The 24,581-nt window shown below is 45.9% G+C and overlaps 1 protein-coding gene across 2 annotated transcripts; it reads right to left on the bottom strand.

The window, feature by feature from the left end:
• Positions 1–227: 227 nt before the first annotated feature.
• Positions 228–20,652, bottom strand: CCNJ (cyclin J). Of its 2 annotated transcripts, XM_048506669.1 has the most exons (6): positions 20,487–20,652; positions 19,523–19,653; positions 13,233–13,443; positions 11,018–11,317; positions 10,760–10,919; positions 228–3,021 (listed from the first exon to the last, which is right to left on the bottom strand). In XM_048506669.1, the coding sequence occupies exons 2-6, from the start codon at positions 19,589–19,591 to the stop codon at positions 2,607–2,609; spliced, it is 1,155 nt and encodes a 384-aa protein (XP_048362626.1). In that variant the 5' UTR covers positions 19,592–19,653; positions 20,487–20,652; the 3' UTR covers positions 228–2,606. The 2 variants fall into 2 exon arrangements, with proteins under 2 accessions (XP_048362626.1, XP_048362627.1); XM_048506670.1 differs by lacking the exon at positions 19,523–19,653.
• Positions 20,653–24,581: the final 3,929 nt, after the last annotated feature.

Consider the following 24,581-nt stretch of genomic DNA (forward strand, 5'->3'; position numbering starts at 1 on the left):
CCTTTCCCAACAAAGAGGATGTTTCAGTGGTGAATTGTAAGGGTGCTGACTTTTGTTATAGATTTTTTAGAGTCCTCTTTCCTACTTCATTTCCTGCCTCTTTTGTTCAGGGTAGAAGTGGACTTAAACACTGCATTTTCATCAGGACTCAGGGCATTGGCACAGAGGATACAAGTCACATTCCTAAAACATATTTGAACACAGGAACACTCAAACACAAGCTTGGAGAGATTTACTCAAAACTAGTTTTATTTTTAAAAAGAGTGCATGGCACTCATCTGGAGTCCCCTTTGTTGTGGATATCTCTCCCAACACACACATTTTAATACCTGCAGTCAGAATTTCAAGTAGTGTGTGGCTTCAGCGGAGATTGATCAAGCTGCTTTTTTGAACAACTGGAAATGGTTCACAGTGCATATTCCATTGTTGGGATAATGTCAAACTTAACAGGCTATAAATAAAAAGTAAACCAAAACGAAACAAACTCCAAACTCAATAGCATGTAGTGAACCCTTTAACAATTAAACCTAGTGACTTAAACAAAACACTCAATTTCCTTTTTTTGCTTTGCTGTTTTAACTAGACAAATCACCCTTCCCACCCTCACCCATAATTCCAGTGTTAATTATTAACTAATATCTGAGTGTAAAAGCCTACAAAGTAGACCGATGTATTAGTAACTACATCGCCACCTCACACATGGAAAATGAAAGCGGAGCCAATGTCAGAATCTTTGAAGCAACCTGCTGTTATTTCAAGTCACGGATCGCCACAGGACTGTACATTCAAAGCCTTATTGAGGTAGTTAAATGAAGGAGAGTATTAAGTATTGCAAACTGAGATGATTATCTTTCCCTTTCAGATATATTCTCCAGCTTTCCATCTCCAAATATAAAATGAAATGCCACAAGTTTAAACCACTGAACAGTGTCTCCCTTTACTCTTTTATCTAGCCTATATTTTTCCCTCTCAAGGCAGTCAGAAAGTTAACAGGGAAACAGTAAAATGATTAGGGAAGACACAGCAAGGGCATTCCCTATCATATAAAAGATGTTCCCACTGTGACACCACATTTCTGTCAACAATTACCCTGAAAATATATATTTTTAATCATATAAAATAATTGCCAACAACAGAGGATTGCTTCTCCTCTAACTTAAACATTTTCTTGCAGCACATTCACCTCTAAGAGCAAGCTTTGCCTTTTCCCTCCAAATGCCAAATGTTCAGGAGCAGTCATTTCTTTCCCAAGGAAAGTCTGTCATTAAACAAAACTTCCATAATCATGTTTCATCCCAATAGTATTTAGAAATTACTGTCAACCCTCACCATGGGAGCACTACCCGTGTACTCCCAATCTAGTCCTCTGTGGATTTAGCCTCATCATATAAAGAGTTAAATTATCCAATTGTGCAAACTGGAGGAGATTTTCTCTATAATACCTTTACCACCTGTTCCTGCTTCTGGCAGGAACACGGAATACAAATTTAAACATGAAGAGACTATCACAATTTCTGATAGCTATGGCATTAGCACCATTAACATAACTGTCTAATTGACACCAGAAGGTATTTTTGACTCGATAATAATAAAACACAGAACCCTGTTTGTAGATGTTTGCAAATGGGAAACCTAGCTGCCTTGGTATAACCTGAGAACTTGTGTTTCTTCTTCCTACCCACACTACAGCTGTCTGGTAAATCTGGATTTCTTCTTAAACTGTACTTCACCCTCCTACACAAGGAGCAGAGAATTCATACAATAAAAATTAGACCTGTTTTGGTATTTGTTGCATAACCTAGAGGAAAATCAAACAACGTTCCATTAACTGTTGTTTGTTATTAGCTCCATTTAAAAATAGCAAGTTATTCTTCTACCTTTCATTACAAAGCACGCTTCGAGATTAAGGGAGTAGTCTGCATGAGTATCTCAACTCCCTTTGGTATTTGCTACTGTAGTGATCCTGAGCAAAAGGGTATACACTAGTATCACAGTAGTTTTTTAAATAATTCCCTGAGTTAGTATGAATTTACCTCTAAACTGTTTCCAAAAAACAAAAGACAGTAACTTTGAATTCAAAGACATAAAGAAGCTTAATCCAAGGATATTTTAACACTAAACCCACATCTACAAACATGGATGAGAACTGAACTACCGAGTTAGATCAAGAGGTTCACCCCTCTCTCCCATGTGGCTCTCCGTGGTTTTGAAAAACACTCTTCTCTACCCACAATGCTCTCTCTCATTTGGAAAAGCATGGCACTTGGTGGACTTCAATGTCTGGTTCAATACTGTATGGAAATGTGTAGAAATAGTGGTCTTCAGAAGCTACACAGCCTCTTCCTGGGAAGACAGTCTTGGAATTAGTCCAGTTTTTGAGGGAAGTCTTCAGCTGAAAACAGAACTTTTGTGCTCCAGCAGTTTTTCCCCATCAGTGTCAAACAATTTTTTCTGCTAATGTGCTCATATCTGCGGGATCTGAGCTACCATCTTGAAAGAATTTGCATTTCATCTTTCCTCTTCTATTATAAAGGATTAATGACGGATTGCAGCCCTCATTTGCTGGCATGCTGACAGAACGTATGGTTCTACTGAATCTATAGTTATCACCTCTCAAAACAAGGGGTAATGCAAGAGTAACGTCGAGTAAGCTGGTAGCTTCGGTTGTAGGAAGCACTTAAACATGGCTTCACTTCTATGGGTACAGCCAACGACACCCCTGTAGCAGTCTGTATATGACCTCGAGCCTGAATACCACCTTGTAAACCACCTGGGCAAGTCTGCAGTGGGTAAGACGATGTGTGCCCAGATGACACAATTTGCTGACAATTTTGCTGCTGTCCAGTTTGATGATGGTACTGTAGAGGAGTAGGATGTGCTTGAACGTACTGGGAAATGTGCTGCTGTATATGTGTTTGCTGAGGCGGCTGAGGTGTTGTCTGAAATAAACTGTGTGGTGGAGCCTGAGAACCGTGTTGTCCTTTTTGCTTGTTGGCTTCTTTTACGTCATTGTCATGGGCACTAGGATACAAAACAAAACAAACCTGTAAACCTTACTTTGTCTTATACAGGGACCAGGATCCAACCCCTCTGCTTAAATGCATACACAAGGCAATAGGACAAATATTTCCTTCCAACAAGAGCCATATGCATCTCACACTCCAAACTGTGCAAGGCTGCTATTACAAGGGGGACTAGAAGAGCCCCTGTCCATCTTCAGAGTATTACCCAAAGCACTACAAGTTCCAGCTATAGGGAACACTAAACTTCATGGTGTGACTTCCTCCAACAAACAAACAATCTGGCCACATTAGAAAACATGAAATCATAATGTTGGAAAAGACCACAAGGGCCATCAAGTCTTAACCCCCCTGACACGCAGGAATACACTATCAAAGCATTCCTGGCAGATGGACATCTAGCCTCTGCTTAAAAACCTCCAAAGAAGGAGATTCCACCACACTCCAAGGCAGTGTATTCCACTGTCGAGGAGCCCTTACTGTCAAGGAAGTTCTTCCTAATGTTTACTTCCAAGGATAGAGAAGGGGCTTTATCATACTTACGCAGTCTCTCGCAATAAGGACCTATACCCTGTCTCATAAGAAAAAAGGATCTCGATGCTGGATTAAGCTGCAGGCACCTTCTGGACCTGGAAGGCTTCACTACAATTCTAGTTCCTGCCCAGGTCCCTCCCCCGCCCCCTCCATCCCAATTCTCCATTTGCATTTTAGATTTACTTTAAGCATTGCTTTTCTCTAGGGTGGTTTCGGCCATCTTGTCGGGTTGTTCTTTACCACTCGCTAGTGAGGCAGGAAGAGCTTTTTGGTCACATCCTGTTGGCGCCAAAATGCCCCAGTATCTTTCTGCCTCGCTAGTGAGTCGCAGCAACTTCGACTAGCTCGTCAAAAATCTTTAAAAAATCTTCAAAAATCTTCAAAAAATCCTTCAAAATCTCTCTAAAGGACTTCTCTCTCCAGATGGAGCCTGCCTTCTCTTTCGGGCCCTTCCTACTCTGTTCGTGGAGTTCCTCCGTTTTTCCCTCACCTCTCCCCGCGGCTCGCTGTTCCGGCCTTCAGGGGCATGGCTACGGCCCCCTTTTCTCCCCCTAGGGAGGCTTTTTGCAAGTCAGCCGCCGAGAACACCAGAGCAGCGGCCCGGCTCTCCCGCTCCCTCCCCCCCCGCGATCCCGGGTGTTTGAGCAAGTAGCGGAACAACCTGAAGCGCCTCCCTCGGCCGGCCCATCGGGCCCGCCCCAGGAACCTCTCTCCGGTGACCGGGAGAGGGAGGAGGGAGATGCGCCAGTTCAGCCGGCCCATACACGGGCTGCCGAGAACCCACAGCCGATAACCGCGGCAGGGAAAAAAGCGCGGGAAGGAGGCCCGCCGAAGCAGCGTCAGCGCTGGCAGCCGGACTCGGCCGCACAGGCTGCCCCCCCTCAGAGCATCGCTCTGTGTCCTCTTGCCTCGCCGCTACCGGCGCCGCTGCCCAGACCAAGGTTCTTCCCTGCCCCCCCCAGGCAGGGGAGCTGGCAGTTCAAGGCACTTCAGGAATGCAAGATGACATTCCCAATCCGACTGGAGCCCGCTTTTCTCCACACTCACAACTAGGTAACCCTCATGCGCTTCCTCCATTAGGGAGGGGAAGTCTCTCAGCAACTCTCCTCCCCAGGGTAGAGAGCATCATAGAGGCGCAGGGCCAGGTCCTGATCCAGATCTCCCAGGGACCAGTAGGTCTGATAGAGACTGGCCTGCCATTTCCTATGGGTCTGATTATAAGCTAATTATCAGCTGGCAGGGGGAGTTGGGTTCTGATTCAGACCACTTCTCTGATAACGCATTCCCCTGTCCCTGATCTCAATGACCACAGCAATAGGCTCTTTAAGATAGAGCAACTCCCAGTCCTCCTGGCCAAGACCATCTTCCTCCTTATAGGCCTCCATGATTCAGGAGAGGGAGGCAGAGGGACCCCCAAACTCCACGCGAGCTGTCCAAGCCCATCAAGGGCTGTCCCAAGGGGTTCTCCAACATCTTGCCTTCCCTGCAGAGGAGGGAGGTCTCCCATTTTTTTCCTCTACCAGAATTCTTTTGAGCAGGAGTTCAAAAAGGAGTGGTGTTAATCCCGCCACTCAACAAAGGAGGCTTCTCCTGGCCCCTCTTTAAAAAGCTTTATCTTTCACTTCCCAGACCACCTCCACAGTCTAATCAGAGACACCGCTGGTGGATGGCCCTGTCTCTGCCCTTCTCACTCTGGGGCCTAGTACACAGGGACGGCGTAGGGAAACATCAAAGATCCCATAGATAGGAAGGTTGAGTCCAGCTTCACACTTAGGGTCCCACTGCAGGGTTCCGCTTATGGCTGCTAGGGATCCTAGCTCCCCTGCTACAGTGTGGCCAGGAGCCACCCCTAGTCTGGCCTCCAACGCCTTCTCACTCATCATCCCCCCCCACGACCAGGGAGCTAGGGAGGGTGTTGAAGCCAGGGTCCTCATGGCAGTATCCTTCCTAGCTGGACTCCTGTACCCTGGACGCTAGTTTCCTCACCTCTTCCTTCGCAGATTAAGTATATGGCAGCAGCAGCCGTGGGACTCCGTCAGCCTTATATGGCTTCAAACCCTAGTAAGCGGATACTCCTGTCCAAGAGACAGTGCGGGTTGCCAGCTTAAGACTGTATCACCAGGCCCGGCATCCTTTTTGGTTCCAGAGCTGGAGAAAGATCCTGATCGGTGGACTAAAGACCACAAGAAGGCTATGCCTCGGGTCTGTGAGGCCGGAGAAACCCAGGTTCTCCCACAGGCCTCCCCTTCAAGTCATTTCTGATCTTCCCTTTAAGCCCCCAATGAGGAGTATAAGCGAGGAGACAGAGCGTTCCCCTGGCAGGGGCCAAAGCTCCTTCTTCAGAATTCCCTTTCAGAAGAGAGCAGGGACTTCAGAGGGATCGGGCATGAGGAGGGAAAGAGTCCTTTCAGCCCTGACCCTTCCCAGGAGCAACAAAGCCTGACTGCATCGACACGTCCCGGATGCAAGGAGCCGCCTTTCTTTCATTTTCAAACATCAGTGGCTACCCCCCCTTCACAATCGACCAATGGGATCCTAGAGATCAAGTTTCCTCCAGGCTATCTCCTTAGAGTTCCGCTTGCTCACCACGCCGGACCGTATTTCTCCCTTTCCCCCATCATCAGCTTTCAGAACCTCGAAAAGGCGGCAGGCTGAGGGGACATGGCGATCGAGCACCTGTTGGACATCAGGGCTATAGAGCCGGTGCCGAGGGAACAAAGTGGGATTGGGGGGTTTACTCCCCATTTCTTCACTGTTCCCAAAGAACGGAGAACACAGAGCCATTCCTCAACCTTTGCGCCACATGAACCGGTTCCCTGCGCAAATTCCATTTCAGGAATGGAAACTCTCCGGGTCGACGGCAGGTGCGCAGCCATCCAACAGAGGCTTAATTTCCTCTACATCCCTCAGACCTCAAGGATGCATACCACCTGCACATCCCCATCAGTCCCGCCTCATCAACCGGGGCTTCATGCGTTTTGCCCTGGGAAACCTCCACTTCCAGTATATGTAGCCCCTTCCTTTTCGGGTCTGGCTACAGCCCCCCGATGGTCTTCACGAAGCGTTCTTTGTGGCCCCGATTGCTTTCTATCGGCAGCCACAAGGGGATTCACGCCCATCCCTACCTGGGACGCACTCCTCCTCATCAGATCGGTAGGTCCAGGGAGCAGGCGCTCCAAGGATATCCGGTTGGTACAGCCACAATAACTATCAGCACACTGCGGCTTCATCATCAACCTGGACAAGAGTTCCACCTGTCCTGCCTCAGAGGATGGAGCACCTAGGTCGCCCTGATGAGACTACCCAGCCCGTGTAAGCTCTCTTACAGCTTCCTCACGCAAAGATCAGGGAAGATCATAGAGGCTTTGTCACAAGATACTTTGGGCACGTTCCCACCTCCATGCTCCAACTGGCGGCCGAGTCTGCTGGGCGCTTCTCCTGTCTACCATCGACCTCATTCAATGGGGGCAGGGCTCATGCGCGTCAGCCCCCTCTCAAGTTTCTCCTCTTCTGCGCCCCATGCGAACTCCATCATCCATCGCAGGGACATAACCCTTGCACCTCTTTTCTCCATCGGCAGGGTGCAGCCTTCGATGGTGGAGCATCCACACACCAACAATTCTGGGGGAAAGCTCTTTGCACCTTTCGGTTGCCAGATCCATATATTTTTAGGACAGCCAGTCTCAGGGGGTGGGGGGCCAAGTTGGGACAACAGAAAGCACTTTTGCCCAGGGTCTCTGGACAACCTCCCCAAGCAGCATTACCGATCAACGCCCTCCAAGCTCAGGGCCATCCTTCTAGCCTCTCAAGGCCTTCCTGTGAAACCGGATTCTGCAGCAACACGTCAAAGTGGGTTTTCTACACCGGCCAAATATCTCAGCCAAGTGTTACCTGAACCACCAGGGGGGATCTCGGTCCTCTCAGCTACACAGGGAAGCCTTCCGAGTTCTCTCCTGGGCAGAAGCCAACCTGACATCCTTGAGGGCCGAACATGTGAAAGGCTGCCTGAACACCGAGGCGGATTGGCTCAGCCGCTCCAGCCTTTCAAACGCGGAATGGAAACTGAACCCTCAAGTCTTCCACCTGATCACGCTCAGACTGGGGGAGCCGGTGATGGACTTGTTCGCCTCTCACCTCAACGCTCAGACGGACAGGTTCATGTCCCGCTTCTTCCATCCCCAGGCGACGAACGTAGATGCCCTGTCAGCTCGGTGGCCGCCGGGCCTTCTTTATGCTTTTCCTCCCCTGCCTCTTCTTCACAGGTTTCTCCGCAGGATTCAGGAAGAGAGGAGACAGGTCATCCTGGTGGCCCCGGACTGGCCCAGACGATCATGGTACTCCGTACTCCAGCAGCTCTCCATCGCGAGCCCGTTCCGTCTACCAGTCTCCCCGGACCTGCTGTCTCAGGGCCCCTTGCTCCATCTGGATCCAGGTTGGCTCAGGCTGACCGCATGGCTCTTGAGCGGAAAGGCCTGATTCGTAAAGGGTACTCGGAGGCGGTGGTGGACACCATGGTGGCGGCCAGACGCAAGTCAACCATTGGGATATACAACTCCTCCTGGAAGGCCTTCGCCAGGTGGTGTAGGAAAAAGCACATCGATCCAGAAACCCCACCTACTTCGTCGGTTCTGGCTTTCCTACAGGATGGCTTTGCCGCTGGCTTGCGCTGTTCCACTCTACGCCGGCAACTGGCTGCCCTAGCCACTGTCCTCACCCCGGCTGGAAAGGTCCCCATCACCAGACACCCCGATGTCCTACAGTTCCTGAAGGGGGTGCAACAGTCTCAGCTACCTGTCACTCACCGTTTTCCGTCCTGGCGGTTGCACGCAGTCTTGGATGCTCTCACCAAGTCTCCTTTTGAGCCGGTCCAGTCGATACACCTACGCTGGCTGCGCATGAAGCTTTTATTTTTGGTGGCCATCACCTCCGCCAGGCGGGTATCTGAGCTCAGAGCCCTTTCAGTGAACCCTAACCTTTGCCAATTCTTCCCAGACAGAGTAGTGCTGAAGCTTGACCCGTCCTTCCGACCTAAGGTGGCTTCAGGGTTCCACCTGAGACAGGAGGTAGTCCTACCAAACTTCTGTCCCAAGCCTTCTCACCCTAGGGAGAGACTCTGGCACTGCCTCGACGTGCGTCGATCGCTCAAAGCGTTCCTCATACGTACGGAGCAGCTCCGAAAGTCTGAATCTCTCTTCGTCAATGTAGTTCCCCCCCGGCTGGGGGAGGCCATGTCCTCTGCGGCCATCAGTTCCAACATTAGAGCCTGCATCACTGAGGCGCACAAGGCAAATAGTTTGCCTGTCCCCACTGGCATCACGGCCCACTCTACCAGAAGTGCAGCGGCTAATGCTGCCCTGGTTAGACAGGTTCCACTAGAACAGATCTGTAGGGCTGCCACGTGGGCTTCCCCTTCTTCCTTCGTTAGACATTACAGACTCACTTCCATAGATGCTGTTCAGGCTTCCTTCGGCAGAAGGGTCCTGGAGCATATTATTGGAGACTAACGGAACCCACCCTGATTGGGGGTACTGCTTGGGGAGTCCCGACAAGATGGCCGAAACCACCCTAGAGAACGACCCATTGGGTACTCACCGTGAAGGGGTCTTCTCTTGGGTGGTGAAGGCCATCTTGGCCCTCCCTGTTCTCGTTCTTCTCCGAAAATATGCTTTCGCCCTTCTGCCAGAGTCTTTTGGTTTATAGGTCAGCTTTTTGGTCTTTTTCTTGTTACCTGTTGGATTTACAGTTTTTTGCCCTTGTCTTGGCATTGTTCTACGAAAGTTTATCACAGCGCGTTCAGCTGTCTGCACTTCTTTGACTGTTCCTGCTTCGGTAGCTCGGCTTGTCAAGATACTGGGGCATTTTGGCGCCAACAGGATGTGACCAAAAAGCTCTTCCTGCCTCACTAGCGAGTGGTAAAGAACAACCCGACAAGATGGCCTTCACCACCCAAGAGAAGACCCCTTCACGGTGAGTACCCAATGGGTCGATCTCAAACCCTTTATCATTTTGTTCAAATAGCATTTTAGTGCATATGAAGGCTATTAGCAGAACTTGCCTTTTGCAATCATTGTGTCAGCCATCTTGTGTGTGCATTTCTTTCTTTTGCTGAGACATGGTTTAGAACTGTTCTGAGGCAGTCCATCTGTGCTAGAAAGAGTTCTCACAACCACCCCAGTACAGCCCAGAAGAGCATCTAAAGGCACTGCATGTTGTTCATGAAGCCTCTTTAAACATATGTGTCCAATTATGGATTTGGTGTTCCTTTACAACCTGAATTTATAACACCATTTAATAGGCAGTTTGCACTCTCATAAAATGGGGCCCGATTTGGACCAGGAGAGCAATGGGGGAGAAGTAGGGGATTCAGATACATAGCCCCCTCTGTGGGGACTTCTGGGTCAGGAAGATGATGCTGAGAGTGGGAAAAGCCTGCCCCATGCCAATGTCCCAAGCTAAATGAGACAATTGGGAAATGAATTTCTGGCAGCTTCTGCCTGACTGAGGCCCTTTCCGCATGGGCCAAATGAAGCGTCCCAGGGACGGCAAAAACGCCGTCCCTGGGAGAGTGTTCGCATGGCCGGCATTGCTGCATCGTAGCAGCGCTGTCCTGCCTTTCCCCGGGCGGCGTGAAGCCATCCCTGACAACCTCGCTCATTGAGTAAGGTTTTCAAAAAACTGCGTCTTCCTGGCGGCACGGTGCGAACTGCACCACAGGGAAGCTGCCCCTTTCCCCATCGCTCCCACTCACCTGCCTCTCCAGCTTCACTGTGGAGGACTGCAGGGACCCGCCCACACTGTCCTCCGACCTCCAGGGTCAGAGGGCAGCGTGGGCGGGTCCCTGCAGCCCTCCAGAGCGACGCTGGAGAGGCAGGTGAGTGGGGGTGGGCGACCGAGAGGCGGCTCCCCTCTCTGGCTAGGGAGGGAGCCGGGACTGCTCATGTGAGCAGTCCCCACACCTCCACCGGCATAATTTATGCCGGTGGAGAAGCGCAGCCGCCGCTGTGTAAAAAGGGCCCCTGGGGGAATGGGAGCAGAATTGAGAGAACCCCATTTGAATTAATTAGAAAACATAATGTTTAAATTGGTCCTACATGAATAGTGAAAACTAGGCAAAATGAAGCCTTGTGTATTTAACCCTTCCCTATGCCCCACTATGATAAGCATATGCCATATTTTTAATTTAGACACAACTATAAAAAACTTACACCAATAGTCGTTCAATGCATGGCACCAGGAAATCCCAGGAATATGCAGTAAGACGATGGAGTCGCACTGGCCATGTTGGAGAAAGGCGCAAGATAATCCTTGAAGAAGCCACACACGCAGCAGCCACTAACGAAGGGGCATAATTTAAAAATGCGTGATCTGGAGAGACATTGGAGGATCACGGTTAAGTCAAACACAGTATTAGCTGTGTACCTAAGCAGCTATGGGCACTTTAGAACAAAGCCATGAAAACGCACCTTGCAGAGATACTTCCAAAAAGTAGTCGGCATATTTTGCCATATACAGCTTTGTCTTTTCCAAGCAAACCATCGGCCACCCATCATGGAGATCTGATTCATGAACGGCAATGGACAGATAATAGTCAATGAAGTGAGCAGCAGTCGGAAGGCAGAGATTCCACTGAAAGGTTTCTAACAGCAGTAGCTCCATGTGCAGTAAATTCTGTTTTGTTAATACCAAGTTCATGTTAGTCATACAACCCAAGCTGTTTAGCTGTTCAAGTTTAGGCACACTGTCTTCTTTCTCTTCAAATTTGCCTTGGGGGGGGAAGGAGAAGGTGAAAATACCATTACAGAATTAGTACACAATAAAACAAAATATCTACACAAGGTACAAATATTGTGATTGTTTAAAAAGCGGAGATATGTTGGGTTGGGTTCAAACAAAACTGGCAATTTGTATGAATTCCCTCTTCCTGCTGTACACCTTCTCGTGACGATTCTCACAGTCACCTACACTCCCAAGTTACATTCTGTGAGTGGAAACTTGGTCTGTATCCAACCTTTTGTTACCTAGAATTAATTGACTTCTGTCTCCTCCTGAAAAGAGCTGGTGTTGCAATTCCCATGCTTCATAGCAAGAAAGTGCAGAATAGGATGGGGTATACCCTAGGACGAATGTATTAGAAATGAGCTAATTGTTTTTGTATATTTTATTGATTTTTTTAAAATCCTGCCTTCCCAAAGGTTGAGTATGGCTAAGATTTTAAATCATCGTAAGATAAAAATTTACATGTTGATTGCCAGTACATTTTAAAATAAACCCGTAGTGCTGCCAGGACTGGAGTTCAGGGTAGAATTTGTAAAGGAGGGGAGAGAAGGAGAAGGAGGAGTTTGGATTTATACCCTGCCTTTCTGCTCACTTGAAGAAGCACGGAATCAAACCCGGTTCTCCAGATGACAATCTACCGCTCTTTACCACTATTCTCCTCCCACTCCTTCACATGAGCAGCAGAATTGGATTGGTTTCTCTGCTGCAGATTCAACAGGTCATAAAAAGTGTTAAGTAAATACAGCAGCATTCTGCACAGTTGTTTTAATGCACTTCTATAAATCTGTGCGTGGTTTGCACTTGGACTATGGCAGCTGTTCACCTCTACCATTTTCCTTTTCTGTAAGCATGTATTCAGTTTCACCAAAAAAAACACCTCTTGCCATTCCTTTCACATACTAGTTATTCTAGCATCCCACCTATCCCTCCAAGATGTTTTTGTTTTTTTCATATGGTTCTGCACTGACCCACCAATAGCTTTAGAGCACAGGTATCAAACTTGCAGCCCTCCAGATGTTATGGACTACAGTTCCCATCATCCCCTGCCAGAATGATGCTGGCAGGGGATGATGGGAACTGTAGTCTATAACATCTGGAAGGCCGCAAGTTTGACATCTATGCGAGAGCAAGAGGCTGTAGATCCCTGATCTGTATTATTCCACATTGCCAGAATATACCCCATCCAGTGGCTGCTATGGGGAGAAGGAAGCAAAATTGCCTTCTTTTCCCTTTTTGGAATGCAAATGAATGCGACAAAAAAAAAGAAATGTCATCGTCATTACAGCCTTCTGACACACATAGTTCATGGCCCACATGGGTCCTGTGACCATACGAATAAACTTTTCTTGAGTCAGAAAGGGCAGCTAGGGAGAGGGGAAAAATACAAAGGATCTGTGAGCATCAGCACCTTCTGTTCATGGATCACTGGATCTATTTGACCTACCGCCACAATATCCCCTTTTGTTAGCTCTGCGAACTTCATATTCAAAATCAATAGCCATTTTTGGTTATACAGTCAGAAAGTTTCTTAACATTCCATCAGAAGATTCAATTGCATCACTGAATATATACTGCAACTGTTCTTTTAGACTAATTAAAATACAGTTTCGTGATCCTAGGTAATATAAGACTTCAGATCTCCTGCATGCAGGTATCTTTTTACCAATCAAGGCCAATAGCTGAGGCAGCAACTCATATGGATCATGGAAGAATGCTATGTCCAAAGATGTCTGCATACTATAGAATCAGCAACAGTTACATGAGCTTTTATGAACAGTGCTTAATAATCAAAAGCCGACTCTTAAAATGTTAGGATTACATATCTGCTTTCCAATAGGTCAGGAACTCAACGCTCATTTGTTCAGTAATTCCAATCACTTAAGTCGATTGTGTCATACTTACTTGCTAAAAGCAAGCAGGAAAGAGCAACCACATGTAGCTGTTGAATGGATATGTCGTAGCGATCCATGAAGAGGTCCAGCAGGTAAACAGCAAGATGTCGGGCAGCAGGAGAGAGTCTGAAGCGATTGCTCACAATAGCAATCAAGTCTGCAAAATATCTTCTCAGGTTTAACTGGGGAGACTGGCCTTTATAAGAGGGAAGTTTCAGCTCCTAAGTGGAGAACAAGAAGTACTTTCAGCACTGCCACCACAAAGGTCAATGATATGACCTTTATTTTAAAACCTACTAGTGTTGAAGAAGTTTAACACATCATCAGAAATTAGGGTTCTGTTCCAGGGTTTATGGTAAAGTCAAGTCTAGTGGTTTATTCCCTTTGTAGATTAGAACAGATACATACTGCACAAAGGTTAATGATTTTACAAAGATGGATGAGATAGCGTAGAAGGGCCAGATTTTGCTTTTGTGAAGTTGTTTTTCTTCATTGTCAGGTACTACTTGGACCTGTTAACATTTGGGACCCAGGTTGAATGTGCAGATGATATGGTCTCCCTGGGAGCTGGATATCCTAGTATTCAAATCTTCCTTTCAGCTCATTTGTTCTCACCGTGTTCATCTCAGTGGTGTGGCATATGCCTCACTACAAAAAAAAAATGCTGCTGGAATGTTAATATAAGAATTATGCCTAGTATAATCATTATAAACCTCGCCTGACCCCAAACAGTACAATTATACTTTGGCCAGGTAAGGGTAGGAGAACAGTTTACCAAATGAACTACTAATGTACAGTGAACATTTGGGACTCCATGTTCCAGGAATGAAAGTCTACAATCTACAGAAAATCAATATTTTGGGTGAACAAGTTCATTGCTATTTTTTTCCTCCCCAGTTCTGTGAGCCACACAAATTTGGCTCAATGTGTCATGGAATTATGACTACATGGCAGAGTCATATGCATAAGAATGCCCCCTTAAATTCATCCTGCAAGATTGGCACCATGTAAGCACATCTACTCCGACACACTGGAGAAGACTTTACTGGCTTGGTCATGTGCTACTACTGTAGCTATGTGCTACTACTGCTACCAACCTTACTCCCCAACACTATTCTGATATTTAATTTTACTGTTTATCCACCAATAGCATCACATTACTCAAGAAAAATACAAGTTAACAAATAATTACTACTAGAAATTCAGAATAGAAACTTATTCCTACTTTATATGAACATCTGGACAAACCACTAAACCAATTTTTGTTACTGTACACTTTTAACCTTTCTTCTCAACCCATTACTAAGGTGTAAAGGATTGTTTCATGTTCAGTTTACAGCTGGATAACTGAAACAAAGCAAGACATGATGTTCAAAACCCCTTAAACAGCAACAGTTTAAGAATTTCAACCAATCCTGCATAGAAATAAATGATGATTTCTCCTATCAGACTATGATTTTCTTCTATCATGGAATTTCAACCAATCCTGCATAGAAATTCAAATGATTTCTCCTATCAGACTATGATTTTCTTCTATCATGGAATTCCCACCTGAATTAATGTCTACTACTTGACAACTCACATATTATTTTGATTCTCAGTTCTTTCACAAAATGGTGACTGTACAATCCATATTTTGGGTCTCTTTAGATAACTCAGTTCCATATGACCCTACTGTATAGTAAAACTATACAAAAAGGCAGCATAGTATATAACTGTCTGAGTCTATCACAATGGTACAGCCACATGGTAATTTCCACTACAGCACCAACCAAGAATGGCCTCATCACTTCTGCACATTACTCTGATGAGTGACAATAGCCAGCAAACTGGAAACACAACAGAAAGTACCTCATTGAAGAAATACATTTTGTACAAGAGTGGGAGTTGTTTGAGCCAGTTTGTATGATTTGAAGCAATCTGAAGAGATTGTTGCCCTTCTGAACCAGGGGTTTACAAGTGTGTGGTGCTACAAATACACAACTTGCTTCGGTATGCTTTAAGTGGCCACGGGACATGTAACCCATAGCAGCATTTAGTACAGTCAGTGGCCCCAAATGGAGTGCATAATATCCCTGATAGGAATTGTAGTCCATGAACATCTGGAGTGCCGCAGGTTCACCACCACTGTTCTAAGCTGAGGCCAAGATGCTCTGCCAATCACTGAAAAAACTTCTGGGTCCTAGTCAGATATAGTGAGAAATCTAAACATCTCAGGGAAGAAGGCTTCTGTTGTGTGACATCTGGGCATTCCGTTATAGCTGGCCAGAATGCTGCAGCTGTTTTGGCCCTCCACAGGGTTGTCAATCTCCAAAAGGGGCCTTGAGAGCTCTCAGATCTCCAGATTACAGAGATCCATGCTTCTGGAGTAAATGGTTCATTTGGAATGTGGATTCTATTGCATTATACCTCACTGTGGTCCCTCCCCAAACCACACCACCCTAGGCTTTCCCTCCAAATCTCCACAAACTTCCTAAGTCAAAGCTGGCAACCCGACCCACCAAAATGTGTCTGGCCTCAACTAGAAAGCGGAATTTTTGCCTTGGGAAAGGTAGCTCTCAGATTTATCCTGAAAAGGTGAAGGAGAGAGATGATGGGTGCTGACTGGAGCTATGGGTGGGTTTAGACTCTTTCCTTGGAACAGACTGTCATCTTGCAACCTTAACCCAGCCAGATCTCTTCCCTCCTAACCTGCTCCCTGGTTACTTAATTCTGACTTCTTGCATCATATCCAAGCCTGGGCTCCAATCCTATATACACTTAAATAAAAGTAAGTGCCATTTAACAAACTGGGATTTACTTCACAGCAAGTAAGCATCAAGAACAGTAAACCGCTTCTCTCCCTGCCAGTTTTACATTCTTGCTGGCTAGTTATGGACTCAAGAAAGGTCCTGTTCATATACTCAGCTAGTCTTCAGATAAGATTGAAGTCTAAGGATCTTTGCAATAGTTGATTTATTTCCAAACATTCCCAGAGAGCCCCTGAGAGAATGTGCCTTTCCCAAGAAAAACCTGGGAAGCTTCCTTGGAAAAAGTGGAGATTCAAACCCAGGTCTCCCAGATACTTGCTCGGTGTTCTTAACCACTACAACCATACTATGCATTCCTTGAATAGAATAATTGCAATCAAAGTGATGTAAAGTGTAATAAATCCAATGTTTCAAGATTTTGGTTGGATTTATAGCTCACTTAGTTTACACTGGGATCAAGAAACCTTTTGAAGCTCATGAATCAGCAGAGGCCATAAGTACCCTGAGTCTACAAACCACCTGGAATTAAATTAAAGTGCACCAGTTTCATTTCAATAGGGTTTACAGCCCTACTACTTAACACTATCCGTCAAAGTATACATTTTATAGGTGTGTATTTGGAGGTGTATTTCCTGTAAAATTTCACCTTAGCATTTTTGTTCAACTTATTTTTAGCTGCATTTCTTAAACAACCATTAAGGATATTCATGAGGATTTCCTCTCTCTTTCCCTCAAACATTTGGTTTTATTCTCCTGGATGTGCCCAGGAATCACCACGTTACCCAGTGTTATTTCCACACTTTGAAGAGATCAACTTGTGTTCAGCCATACCAAGATGTTCAGTTATAAGAAAGTTCTGCTTTACTTGAAAGGACTGACTTCTGAGTAAATACATTTAGGAACATGCTGAAGGTGGAACATTTTCCTGTTCTGGGAGGAATTCACTGAAGGCTCAAAAGGTGCATGTAACAGTCTCCAGATATTTGCTAATTCCATTGAGGCCCAGAGTGGTGTAGTGGTTAAAAGTGGCAGACTGTAATCTGGAGAACTGAGTTCGATTTCCTACTCTCCTTATGAAGCCTCTTGGGTGACCTTGGGCCAGTCACAGTTCTCTCAGAACTTTCTCAGACCACACAGAGGCAGGCAATGGCAAAACAACTCTGCACGTCTCTTGCCTTGACAACCCCAGGGGTTGCCATAAGTCAGCTGTGAGTTGGCGGCAAAATCACACACATACACACTCCTGAATACTGCCACGACTGAGCATAACTTAAACTTTGTAGCAGTGGCAATCGCAGCTGACAAAGCATTGGTATGATCAGAGGCAACTACATACCACAGCATTAAGGAAAGGGTGGAAATCTTTCCATATCGAACAGAATTTAATCAGTAGGGTTGGCTGAACTTCAAGTTGCCACTGTTCTTCTGAGAAGACTTGAGTCCTTCAGGTGAGGCAGGAATCAAACTGATGCAGCTGTTTGAAGCTGCACCTCTTTGATTCCTGCCTGTCCCATCATCATTAAAAGCACAGGAGCCCTATCAGAAAAACTGGCAATACTAAATTCAGGAGTATATAACATTCATAAAACAAGGAGATAGCGTCAAATTAAGTCATAATTCCACAAGTAAAGACAAAATCTCTCTGTGTTTTGTATTTATTCTTTTATGCACTGCAGGAATTTGGTCACACTTGGAGAGCAACAAATGTCCGCAGTTCTCTCACTGATGTTTTGAATGAGACTGTTGTATTTTTATTATCATCTGCCTCCAGGACAGGAGACAAAGGCAGAGCTGAATGGGGCCAGCAATTTCCGAGTGGGATCCACAGCATTAGCCAGCTGTCTAACATCCATTTAACAGCTATAGTTCAGCCTCTCTCACAGTTGCTCTTATGGCACAACAACCCACGCTCATATTTTAATCACGCTTTATGTACTTCAGTCACATTCTCACTAAAATGGGTTGGACACCCCAGTTCAACCAGCCTCCGACTTCTACTGAGCTGGGGGAGGGAGGAGAGGCACTTCAGAAGCTGCTCTTTTTCCATGTAAAGAATATAAGATGACTCTAACATAAAGGATACTTCATAACTCAAGGTCTATTGGAGCGGGAATTAACCACTTAAGGGAAGACTGAACCACAGTTTCTCATACGCCTGAAATGGTAGAGAGAAACTTAACATATTTTCAATTTATTTACAAAACCCATCAAAATGAAGTAGGAATTTCATCTGAAAGTCCAACAAAATGAAACTTGAAACCATTCAGTAGAGAAGTAGATATTAACACCTACAGATGACATCCCCCCGTCCCCGCCCCCCCACCACACATTTTTTACAGGTGCTGGAAAGCTTTTTTGTGTAATGACTTCAGCCAATCTCCCTTTTCTCAGGAGGAAAATTCCAGCCTACTTATGTGGAAGGAGCCCTTTCGTTTAAAAAAGTTCACAGCACATGTATCCCAAGTGGCCATTGTGACCAGAGCAGCAGTTTGGATTTGTAAGATCTGAAGTCAGCTCTTACCAACCTTTAGTTATGGTTACATTATATGACCGTGGGCATGCTACTTGTGCAAACTGGATATTTACTTAGGTTCCAATCAAAAAAATAGTATGATCTGATGCTGTGCAGAATTAGGCACATTCAAGCACACTTGCACTTGAGCGTGCCTAACGCTGGGATTACAGCCCAAATAATGCATGCATCATAAAGTACGGGAAGCCTAAACATAACTCAGTATTCCTGGCCAGCAACAGTTGAATCAGAATCCAGGTTCAAGCATTTTTAAAAACGGCTTGATTGTCACATGTGCATACTAACAGTAGGAAAAGGCCTCAAAAGAGCTTTTGGTAGTAAGTATGTATTCACCATGTTACCCTTAACTTGCCCTACTGAAATCAAAGAGGCAGATGATTGCGTTTAATTTAATCCTTATTTAATGGGACTGAAGTGTGACTCTCATTGCTTTAGCACTCTAGAAACTCCTCCCCTTCCCAGCAACTGTATTTAGGATTGCAACCACTGCCTCTGTTTCCTCCATTTGGGAATAATAAAGACTTAACTCCACTTGAGGGTGGACTTCTCAAAGAGATAACATTAGGCTTCCAAAATAGCAATCCCAAGGTCCCAACCGCAGATGTACGAAACAGTTGCCACTAAGTGCACAACAGGGTACTTTTCCCCAATACTTTTTACAGACAGTCCCCGGTTGTGTGTAGGAGGGAACCAGCCTACAAACCAAACTATCAAGAGACTACAGAGCCTGGTCTTGTTACCCACTATAAAAGCCTTGGGACAAAAAGGCCAGTAATTCGCCTTATCCTTTGATGTCCCCCCAGCAAGGGCGGGGGGAAGAGCTCAAGCAGCTGTTTCACCCCTTCCTGCTGAAACTCAAACTGTCACTCATCAGGCAGTGGCAACTCCGACTCCCAGCCTGCACCCATGACCCGCCATCTACTCTTCCCCATCATATGCGCCCTACCTTGGGGAGCCCCCAAAGGCGGTGGGTGGGTGTGCTGGGTCCCCGTGATCGGGCCCGGATTCGCTTGTTACCTTATAGCGAAGCGCTTGGTGGATGTCGGCAGCCAACTGTCCTTTCCACCACTGCCCCTCTAGCTCCATGGGACGGGGTGAGGCGGCCGAGAGTCCACAGGGGGCGGCGGCACCAGCAGTAGCCCCGATCCCTGCACGGGAGGAAGGGAAGCAGCACTGACTCAGAACAGCTCCTCGCTGGGTTTATGGCTCTCGAGAGGAGCCGCTTCCGCCCCACCGTTTGCACTCGCTTAAAAGCAAGCAGGGATCCCTCTTCCACCCACCCCCCCGCAAGATTCCCACTCTCTAAGGAGAAGGCAGGCGGCCGATCTGCATTTGGGGCCACACGTCGCAGCTGATGCCACTCGCTGCATGCTAAGAAGGCCGAGGGAAGAGGAGGAGGCGGCGGCGGCGGGGGGAATCAGGGCGCAGCAAATCCCAAAGAGGGCAGGATGCAGCCGACCCGGGGGGTGGGGGGTGGACAGGGAAGCTCGTTGAGAAAGTGGCACTGTGACGGGGAAACTGCAAGAGCCCGAGATGGATGCAAAAGATGTGGCCCGGTTGCTGCGGCTCTTGGCACCAGCGCCCCGATCTTTCCAAGGGCACTGCAGCCCTGCTACCCTCCCTCCTGGGAGCGAAAAAAACGGAACAGTCGGCTCACCAAGGCCCCTTCCGCACATGAAGAATAATGCCCTTTAAATCCACTTTCAGTGCACTTTGCTGCTGGATTTTACTGTGCGGAATAGCAAAATCTGCTTTCAAACAATTGTGAAAGTGGATTTAAATGGAATTATTCTGCATGTACAGAAGGGTTCCAAGAGTGGCTGCCAACTTCTCGCTTTTGCACCCTGCGGCAACCGGGGAAAGGAAACTACAAGAGGAGCCGCCAGAGCAGCAGCAGCCGCCACAACAAAGGGCTTGACACGCTCCCTCCGCCTTGGGACAGCAACTTCTCCCCGTCTGTTTCTATGTCTCGTGGACTTACCGAGGATTTGCAGCGCCCACTCCCAATCTACAGTCCCTGATCCTGGCGACCCAGTTTGCACATCCACACGTGCATCTCTTAGGGAAGGCGGCCGGGCAGCCTCCGGCGGCGGCTCCTCTCTGCCACCATCCCACCCCCCTCAAGCCACACAGCTCCCCCGGCCCATTGTTAAAGGGCTCAGCAGGAGAGTCTGTATACAAAGACAGGGAGCCAGACACATGCGGCCGCGTCTCTGCCAATCGACGCTCTCCTTACAAGTCTACGTAAGCCTCGGTCGCCAATCACCGCGCAGCATTCTGAAGGGGCACCCATTGCATTACCCTGATGCTTCTGCCATAGGCGAGGAAGTTTTGGGCCAACAGAATTGCCGTAGCTGCTCAGACTTTAAAAAAAAAACCGAGGGGGGGGGGGTTGAGGAGGAAGGAAGGGGTCACGTGGGACAGCTACATAGAAGTGTTTTTAAGGGTGCTTGTGTGAAAGGTGGCTGTTGTTGTTTATAGTATAACCTTAGGGAGTTTAAGAGCATGAATGTCCATAGAAAGCAATGAATGAATTTGTGTGTACTAAGAGTGGCAAGCAGGTCGATTGCATTTTTTGCGTATTAAGTGGTTTATGTACTGAACTGTGAACATTTATCAGTCTCGCGTGCATCGTTTTTGTAAAGGCAACAAAGTTAAAGAGTTAATGGACACACGAGGTTGCAGCTTTAGCGTGTTGAAAACGAATGGGTCGAGGCTTTCTCTTTAAACCCTAGATGGTGTGTCTGCGAAATCACCCCCTCGACTTCTGAGGCAACACATTCTTCCTAAGTTTTTCCCACACTATATTTCACTCTGCTTCATACAATGAATGAGTCAACGTTACTCTCTGGTGCTTATAAAGTTGCGTGATTCAATGCAAAACATAGTTTTTAGGTTTAATTAGAGACCTGAAATTAGCCTGTGTTATATAATGGTATGTGGACACAAATGTTATCGCTGATGATTATGGAAAGCAATATGAATATACAGGCTGCTAGCCCATGTAAATTTCCTTGATAGTAAAACTCCACTGGTGGTAAGTACCACTAAGTAAAATAAACATCTGAGTAAGTATATTTTGGATTAGGCTGCACCTATTTCCTTGAAGTGATGTAGGTAGATGAATTCTGTCTGCTTGTGCTGATGTGGAAAAAAAATTGAGGTCACTACAGCAATTTGACAGTTGTAAATTCTCTATTACACAGCATAAGCTGTTATGCAGTTATATTAGAACAATATCATTGCCTGATAGTGACCTTATTTTGTCACGTTGGAAAAAACAGAAGGGAACCTGTATTTCATATATTCATACATTCAAAATCCTATTGAATTCAGTAAAGTATGTGTGTAAATTTTCTTTGGTGCTTGATGGTACTAAATGTACATATTGAAATCCTGACTGAAAACAGCTGTGTGAAACCATATTGATGTAAATTGCCAAACTGACTTGAATTCACTGCAAGTCAGACTCAATATTTAATTACTAAGTTATGTTGGCTAGGCCTTTTAAAGCCTCTGTTTACTGTTCCACAAAATAATACTTTTATTGGTTTAAAATATCCGTGTATCTCACATGGAATCAAATATTTAAGCTATCTCCAAACTGGGGGAAAGTGGTGTCTGACAAGGTTTCCTCTACAGCCTTTGAAATCACAACAAGGAGGAGGAGGAGTTTGGAGACTGTAGGAGACTCAAAGGGGCTTACAATCTCCTTTCCCTCCCCCCCTCACAATAAACACCCTGTGAGGTGGGTGGGGCTGAGAGAGCTCTGAAAAGCTGTGACTAGCCCAAGGTCAGCATGTGTTGGAGTGCACAGGCTAATTCCCCAGATAAGCCTCCACAGCTCAAGCAGCAGAGCAGGGAATCAAACCCTGTTCCTCCAGATTAGAATGTACCTGCTCTTAACCACTACGCCACTGCTGCTCCTAGTGAGTACTTGGATAAATATCTAACAAACAAGGTGGTGCAAAACTAGGTTGGCAGAGATAACTGATAAGTCAAAGTGGGATTCCTGCAAATACTTTTTAGAGATTTCCACAGGATGCAGGAGGTGCTTTACGTACATTTCAGAGGAAGTGATACACTCTTGAGGATTCATATGCACCACCTGGGTCACTAATTATCTGAGCTATTTTGAAAATCTGTAGGACAAAAGTTCTTGGGCTTTTCAGCAACTTTTTTCCCTTTTGAAAAAAGAGTGCTGCCGCTAAAACTTCAAAGGAAGAGCAGTGTTTCTGAGAGTGGATTATGGATGAACAAAGTAACTGGTATAAATTATTATGTCACCCGTTCAAATGCACTTGGACCAGAGCGCAAAAAAGGAAAAAAAGATTAAAGCTGTGTTAATCATGCAGTCCTAAGCATGTATGCTCAAAAGTAAATCCCACTGAGCTCAATGGAACTTACTCCTTAGTTAAGTGTACTTGGAACTGCTGGCCAAGAGAGGCAGAGGGAGTGTTATAAATTTATTCCTCTGAGACCATTGTAAAAACAAATTCAAAAACTTTTCATAATTGGTTTATTTTGAGATAGAAGTGTGGTTAACAGCTGCATTCTGTGGCAAAGTGGGATTCTTACAAATGCTTTCTAGAGATTTCCGCAGGATTTTTCTGCTGTGGGTGACTATCATACCTACAAAAATATGGTGAAGGGTGAGTGAGATGCTGGTTTCAGTTTTGCTTTTGAACTTGGCTCTGTATAGTTCAAGTATGGAAGGTTGCCACTATCTCCTCAATTGGCAGTATAATCCTTAGTGTCGTGCCCCTACTGTTCAGTAACGAGACTCTGTGTTCAGATGATTTCTTTGTTGTGAAACAGCATCAGGAATAAGCATTTATTTATACTTCTATTGGCAGAACTAAAGCATAAGCAACAAAGCGCCCTCCATTATACTCCACATCATGCCCCCAAGTCACACAACACCACCCCTGAGTACCAGTTCCCAAGGGGGAAAGGCACCCCCCCAGTCTCACAGTCCAGAGACAATGCATCCTTCCTCGGGGTCAAAACAACTTACACTCCACAAGAACTACAACAGCAGGTGTCTAGTGAGCTGATATGGCATTGCTTGGGCAGTGAAAGTACAGACAGTGAGAAAGTACAGCCACAGTAATGAAGAGGGAGGGTAGAAGAGGAGTTCAGGGGATCCCGCATCCCAGACCGGAGACATGGCAGGATCAAACTGGAAATGGGCTGATTATGTCACTTCACCTGTATGCTCAGAAGTACTCCCTAGTATATTTGCTTGATGATAGTGTGTGGAAAATTACCATTTGGAAGATTTTAAAAAAATGCATTATCTTTCTGGGTTGAAGAAAGTGCTTAGAGCAATGACTTCCGTTTATAAAAATTTGTCAAAATTGTAGAATTGCAAATCTTTTGGCTCTAAACATGGCTATAATCAAATGCTTGGTACTCCTTGAGAAAGCTACATGAATTTGTAAAAAGGAAATATTTTGTTCATTTCTGAACCACCTTTTATCTAACCAGGGTTCCCAAGATGGCATGCAATAAAAGATATTAAAACTTCCTAAATATCTAATTCTGGCAGTCTCAAGATGACATCATTGTAATTAGCTGCTATTGCTAGGATTGTGATCATATTTGTTATTTGCCATAGGTTTGTACTTTTGCTATATTTCTTTACTGGAAAGTGCATATGATTAAACGGAAGAAAGCTTATCCAAGAAATGAGCAGTGTTCCATCCTGGCATTACTGTCTTGCCGTTTGCAAAAGGCTCAAGCGGCAGTCAAAAAAAGATTTATGATATAGATTATCAGAGTATATGTGTCGTTGTACTTGGACCTTGCTCACCTCTAACCTTAGAATGGGTTAAAAATCTCAAAATATAGGAAAGCTTTTGCATTACTGCGTTGTAACATTTTATTAGCTTCTTTGACTGTATTACAAATGCTAGCACTGAAAGAAGAGGAGGAGGAGGAGGAGGAGGAGGAGGAGGAGGAGGAGGAAGAATTTGGATTTATATCTCCCTTTCTCTCCAATAAGGAGATTCAAAGGGGCTTACAATCTCCTTTCCCTCCCTCCCCCCCACAACAAACACCCTGTGAGGTGGGT

The sequence above is a fragment of the Sphaerodactylus townsendi genome, linkage group LG08 (genome assembly GCF_021028975.2).
Source record: "Sphaerodactylus townsendi isolate TG3544 linkage group LG08, MPM_Stown_v2.3, whole genome shotgun sequence".
Taxonomy (NCBI): Eukaryota; Metazoa; Chordata; class Lepidosauria; order Squamata; family Sphaerodactylidae; genus Sphaerodactylus; species Sphaerodactylus townsendi.